The following is a 6,562-nucleotide window of genomic DNA, read 5'->3' as shown; positions in this document are numbered from 1 at the left end:
CTGAGAACAGCACCATCACCAACAAGGTAAGCAGCGTCAATACAGTCCAATTCCAGTGCTCATCATGGTGACGAGCAGGTCCCAAGTCATAAATCTGGTAATGGTTATCTGTCCTACAACTCCCCTATGCTGTGCATTATTTGAGTCTTTCTAGTTAGGAAGCTCAAGAACCCACAGAGCAACCCTCAGTCATATTACACAGTGCAAGAATCTGTATAGAAAAGACTTTTCAGGGTGGGAGGGGAAGGGAGAGTAGAATAGATTTTCTGTACATTTATATTGTTTCTTGGTGACTCTACCCATATAGACATGATAATCGTATAATGACAAATGAATTCCATCCAGCCTGGACAAAAAACCTATATATCTCAGACAGGATACAGCACCTTGCTGTGTCTGCTACATAGCTGCTTACTGCTTTGCCAGAATCAGATTATAGGCTTTTGGAGAAACAAAGTTGTAAGGGAGTGGGCATAGTTACCTTTTATTGAAAAACATCTTTCTTGTCAAAATTGTGCTTGGTTTGTCCAGTGATATACTTTGAAATACTCTCTTATTCACCTGTTTTTTTTGCCATTTCTGTAGATATTACAAAATGTAATATCTAAAAGCATTATTCTTAGAGAAAAATCTAATTAGTAAATTATCCTTTCTTCCTGTGGCTTAGCCTGCAGCTATCAGCCCAATAAGACTGCGTTGAAGAGGATGGAAGTGCTGAATACACGATTCAGTAGAAATATTTTATTCTCCTCTAGAGATTCATAATTCACATTGTCTGTAGGCCCTAGTGTCAAGTAAGTTTCCCAGGGACTGCAATCACTGAGTCTAGAACATTGGATCGATGCTTCTTTGTTGGCTAATTTCTTCTGACTTTTAAAAATAATTTTTCTTGGATTTTTTTTTTAATCGGGGTTATAAGACATTAATTTTCATGGTTGTTCTGGAAATATGGCAGAGTAAAGTCAAATCTTACAGATCTTATGAATGTACAACATCACTGAGTTATCTTATTTTAGTAAGATTTAGTTTGGTATTTAAAGTTAAGATTCTGATTTTTGGAAACTGGATACAGTGAATAGTCAAAATGTTAATAAAGCATGCCACATATATTAGAAATGAAGATTTTTAGTTTTTCAGAAACAGCCAGAAAGCCTTTTATTTTGTTCTGATACCCTGGAAACCTGGCATTTCAGAAATTCTTTAGTCACATTCAGAAACCTGATTCTCCTTCTCTCTGAAGAAATCAGGTGGGTTCTTTAGGTGTTGAATGCCAAGAAAGCATACACTGCGTGATGTTCTCTGCTGTAGGGACCACCTGAACGGGCAGAATATCTGTATGTGGCCATCACTTTTTTCATCCACAGCTCAGGTATAAAGTGCCTCTGTGACCAGTCTTGTTCAAACCCACTAACTACATGTAACAGTCAGCCCCATGATTATAAGATGTGTCATCTTCTCTGCTGTGCTGGAAATCCTGGTGAGAAAGGAGAATAATTTCCTGTGCCACTCTCCTTTGAGTGAGAAAAGGCTGTAGAGGCACCTGATGTGTGTTCCATGTGAAGACCACTCTCCCTTATATGTGCCACAAGAAATAGTCTAGTCTGTTCACTAGATACTGTTCAGAGCTGTCCCTCTGCTGGGTATCAGTCTCAAGCTAAACAAGAACAAAAGTAATCTGGATTTTGGCAGCATGGGGCCTATTTACATGACAAAGTAAATGCAGTAGTTTTTAAATGTAAACTAAAACTTATGGGGAAAAAGAAAAAAACATACCACTGGTTACAAATTACAGTTTACCTACTTGCAGATAAATGATGTTATAGCTGTAGAGTCAAAATGTCACAAAAAAAATACATCACTGTACTCTTTTTTTTCAGTGAATTAAGCATTAGGTAAAATATTTTCCATATGAAATCTGAATACTCTTATTTCTCAGTTGGAAAGCATTAAAGAGTTCTGTTTGTTTTCTGGTACACATTATTTCAGGAGGACAACTTTTTTTCTTCCTGGTAGTTTTGTTTAGAATAATAACACAGAATGAACCAACTTTCTTTCTAGCTAAATTAAGAGTGATTTACTGCTGTTGATCACATCTCCAAGGGTGAAGAATAACAGGAAGAACTGTTAGTTTGGGATAAACAGATTTTGTTTCCAGCTGAAACCACACAGGGCGTTTTAGCCAGTAATCATAGGGGTAGTGGCTGGGAGTGAATTAGCGCAAGCCTGCCATCTACTGAGGCACACACCACCGCTGCGAACACCTCTGCGATCTGCCTGGGGAACTGCAATTAAAGTGCATATGCTAGTAGGTGTGCAGTCATCCATCACAACCTTGTTTACAGGAAAAAGAAAAAAAAATAAAAGAACAAAACCCGGTTGAACTTTTCATCAAAAGTGATTATGGGGTATGAATCTTTATGCTTTTTAGCTTTTGCTTCATTTGTGTTTGACCTTAAACAAATTCAATAGTAGAAAGTCGGCTGACTCTTTTTATCTGACTATACATAAGAATATGCCTGGGTGAAAAAGATCACATGAGATTATGAGATTTATACCATTTTGAAGATATTATGAGTGAGAATTTAAGTGAAGCCCTACAAAGGGCCAACAAGAGTATCATGGGGCATTTTACTGTTTTGACAGATGTTTGATTTCTGGGAAAAGTTAAATAAAATATGAAGCTTATAAAGAGATTTCATCCTTATTTCTCCATACATACATGTAAAACATTAACAAAATTAATATTTGCATGTTTTCTTTAAGTAACATCTACTGTGAAATAAAAGAAACTGTACAATTGTTAAAGCTTATCATGAAATATTTTAATAAGGATGTAACAGTTTCCACATCAGCAGTTTTTAAACTCAAAGGAGCTGACTCACAGTCCACTGAGGTGAATTAGGATTTTTTTCTCTCATTTTTATGGACTTTGAATCAGATAACTTTGAAATATTAAATTTATACATTCATGACACAGTACCTAAAAGTAGTATCCTGCTTTTTGCTGCTGAGAAAAGTCAAAGGGTATAATTTAACAAAAACCTGTAGTAAGTCCACCACCGAAAATCCTAGATGCCTTAACTGTCAGCCTTACATTTAACACTGTACTTAAGCACTGTAGCTACATCTACAATGCTACGGGTATGCTGCTACTAGAGCTTTTTTCCAATCTTTTGCATCAGATTGCCAGGAGTTATAATTAATACAACCACAGTATTGTGCTAGAGAAGTGATTTGTCACAGCTACTGGGACACTTGCCACTGCGTGACACTGTTAGCATAGGTGGTGGAAAGAAAAAACATAGCTGCTTGTTTCAACACAGTCTGTACTGATTCTTATGTCTGGGATAAGAGGGAGCAGGGACAGAAGGTTTTGTTTAATCAGCTGTCATTTATCAAAGAAAGCTTCATTTGTCTATATGAAAATTGTTCTGTCATAAGAGGGGAAGAGAGAAAACTCAAAAGAGGATTTTTTGGGGGGAGCCAATGTAGATGAAAGAGTTAGGAAAAATGATAATGTTTTTATCTGAAAAGGAGCCTTCTTGAGCATCACCGATTTTAAATGCAACCTTGCGAGTAGCCACCACAGACATAAGTACAAAGTATAAATTGCTTCAGAAAAACACATTCACAACACAGTGACAAGAATAAAATAAAAAATCAAACAAGAGGACATCTGGCACACACTAAAAACAAGAATTCTCAGAAATGAAACGTTGAGAAACTCTAGATCAGTATATTACATTGTCAACATATGAAACTCATTTTATATTTTTTAGTGCAACAGAAGAAACTGGAGCTAGGGTAATAGCTATTACCAAATAGCTACTTTTTCTGTCAAGTATTTATTTCAGATCCAGATGGAGATTTTGAAACGGATGCCTCTTTTTCCATGTAGGCTAAAGTGACTTTGCAGCCACCCAGGTCACTCAAAAACTGTCTCAGCTCCCTTCATTGCTGTTTTGCAGCTGACAGAGCAGGTGCAAGACAGCAGCTTCACAGTCTAGCGCTGTCTTTAAACTTCATTATTAGAACACTTTATTGTATGTATGGATACATTCAAACATTTCCCAGTTTGGCATTCCTCCTCCAACTCCTGGCTCAGTGCTCTGCTCCCTGTGAGCCACAGGACTGTTTATCTCCCACTGTCAGCAACCTGCCATGCAGCTGTGAAGCACAGTAATAATCAGATTTTTTTCCCAAGACCTTTTCTACTCTGCTTCCACTGAGCATAGCACAGAGAGTCAAACCCCCAGTGAGGTGGAAGCTGTCTGCAAAGCAAAAAACAACTCCATAACTATGCTGCTTATTTTCTAGGGGACTTTTTCCTTCCTGCTTTCTATTTTATTCCAGGGGGAGGGAAGGGTAGGTGCAGAGAGAGGCTACTTGCTCCTTCCTGGGGGAGGGCAAGATGTGTGTTGGGGGGACATTTTCCAGTATTTCTAACCTCTGATGGGGGAGGCACATACCGACAGATGTTGAGCAGGGTCATTTTCAGTCCGAGGGAATCTGAGCCTGGATGCTGGGGTTTGACGGAGGCAGGCTCGACTCAGTGGCCTGGAGGGTCCCACAAGCCAAGGGGAAGGGTAGCCTGTACAAAAGGTGGTGGGAGAGTCATCTGTACAGCCATTTGTCAGACACAGAGAGGGGTGGCAAATCTCAGGCTGCCAGATCCTAAGTTAACCCATGAGAGCCACAATTTGCTAAATGGGTGTCAAAGCATCAGTGAATACACCCATTCTCAAGGGAGGCAGCCTTGGTGCCTCCCTGAGTTGAGGGGGCAGCAGATCAAGGATGTGGGATTTTCTTTGCTCTTTCTTGTGCCTAACACTGCTGTTGGTAGGCAGGACTGAAATCCCCTCCCTCCCAGCTCCCCATGCCACAGCCCTGCCCTTGCTCACCCTCCACCTGGGGGGCGTAGGGGAGCTGGGGGGTAGGAATTTTTCCTCAGAGGGTGGTAATCCTGGAGGTGCAAGTGCCATTCCTGTACATGCTCCCTGACTCCAAGTTGTCTGGGGGAAAGTCCTCCACACTGTATGCCCTGCTCTTGAGGGCAGTGGCATAGTAGTCGATGGGTTCCTCTGCAGCATTGTCCATCCAACTGAGGCAGAGCAGCCGCTGGAAGGACCGCTTGAAGTTGTCTGAGAGAAAGCCATAGAGGATAGGGTTGGCACAGCTGTTAGCATAGCCCAAGATGACAGAGAGCTGGCTGATGGTGGCATCATCCTGCTCTACAAAAACATTGACCAGCTGCACAATGTAGAAGGGCATCCAACAGATGACAAAGACCATCACCACCATCATGACCATGAGGGTGATCTTGCGTTCTGAGCGTTTGCGTTGCTGCCAGCCAGCCTTCAGGGCCACCATGCGCATCTTGGCAATGATGAGGATGTAGCAGAGGCAGATGGCCACTACAGGCAGCAAGAAGCCCATCAGAAAAGTGTAGATCACAAAGACCACCAGCCACCTCTGGGTGGGCTCTGGCATGAGCATGTTGCAAGCCACCGTTCCATCACTGTTGGCTGCTGTGTTGGAGAAGATGATGATGGGCAGGATGATGAGGATGGAAAGCACCCAGACACCCAGATTGACCATCTTAGCCACAGTGGGCCGGCGGTACCTAGCCGCCTTGATGGGGTGCACCACAGCAATATAACGGTCCACACTGAGCACGGTCAGGCAGTAGATGCTGGTGAACATGTTGATGGCATCCACACTGAGCACCAGACGGCAGAGTAGTGAGCCAAAGGGCCAGTGGTGCAGCAGGGTGGAGGTAACCAGAAAAGGGACGCTGAGCATCAGCAGCTCGTCTGCGATGGCCAAGTTGAGGATGTAGATGTTGGTGGCCGTCTTCATCTTGGCATAACGTAGGATCACATAGATGACCATGGAGTTGCCACACAGCCCCACCAAGCACACTACGGAGTAGATGAATGAGATGAGGATGGCGCTGCCCTGAGACTCACTCAGGGTGCTGTTCGGGGCGCCAGAGGAGTTCCTGCCGCCCGAGTCCATGCCCCCCGCCGCCGCCTCTCCCGAGGCGCCGCTGTCTCCCGCTTGCCACCGCTGTCGCCGCTGTCGCTGCCGCCGCTGTCGCTGCCTGCACCGCTCGGGAAGCCTGGGATGCCATGGGGAGCTCCTTTGCCCGGGACCCCCCGCCCGTCTCAGAGCAGCAGGCCCCCCCGTCGGCGTTGTGGTTCGGCATCATCCCGGCAGGGCTCCCGGCGCGGCGGCTGCGGGGCGCGGGCATCGGGAGGGAGGCGGCTGCCGGCGCCGCTCGCTTCGAGCGGCGGCAATTGCTGTTCCCCGGCTGGTGAATGATTAATAGCAGAGGCGCGTCACCAGCTAAGGAAAGGAGGAGGGAAAGAGGAAAAAAATGCGTGAGGAGACGTAAGTGGTTGTCCCTTTCCAACCCCCCAACCCCCCTACTCCCCTGCCCGCCTCCCATTCCCCGCCCTCCGATTGTTGTTCGCCGCCCTGGCAGGTCCAGGGCTGCTGGAGTGCAGCCTGTCCCCTGTCCCCACTGCCCCCCACCGTGCAATGCTCCCCGACCCCGCAC

General features: G+C 44.5%; 1 protein-coding gene across 1 annotated transcript; it reads right to left on the bottom strand.

Moving 5' to 3' along the window:
• Positions 1-2,797: 2,797 nt before the first annotated feature.
• SSTR1 (somatostatin receptor 1) lies at positions 2,798-6,134 on the bottom strand. Its single transcript, XM_018083004.2, has one exon. The coding sequence runs from the start codon at positions 6,016-6,018 to the stop codon at positions 4,948-4,950; it is 1,071 nt and encodes a 356-aa protein (XP_017938493.2). The 5' UTR covers positions 6,019-6,134; the 3' UTR covers positions 2,798-4,947.
• Between the last annotated feature and the right edge of the window lie 428 nt (positions 6,135-6,562).

The sequence above is a fragment of the Manacus vitellinus genome, unplaced genomic scaffold, assembly GCF_001715985.3.
Source record: "Manacus vitellinus isolate BGI_N305 unplaced genomic scaffold, ASM171598v3 scaffold_6_pilon, whole genome shotgun sequence".
NCBI classification, from domain to species: Eukaryota; Metazoa; Chordata; class Aves; order Passeriformes; family Pipridae; genus Manacus; species Manacus vitellinus.
Note: the sequence above shows the minus strand (reverse complement) of the source record. Positions and strands in the feature narration are given on the sequence as shown.

Bases quoted from the DNA above. Each gene is read 5' to 3' on its own strand.
- SSTR1 (XM_018083004.2), bottom strand. From the start codon at position 6,018: ATGGACTCGGGCGGCAGGAACTCCTCTGGCGCCCCGAACAGCACCCTG.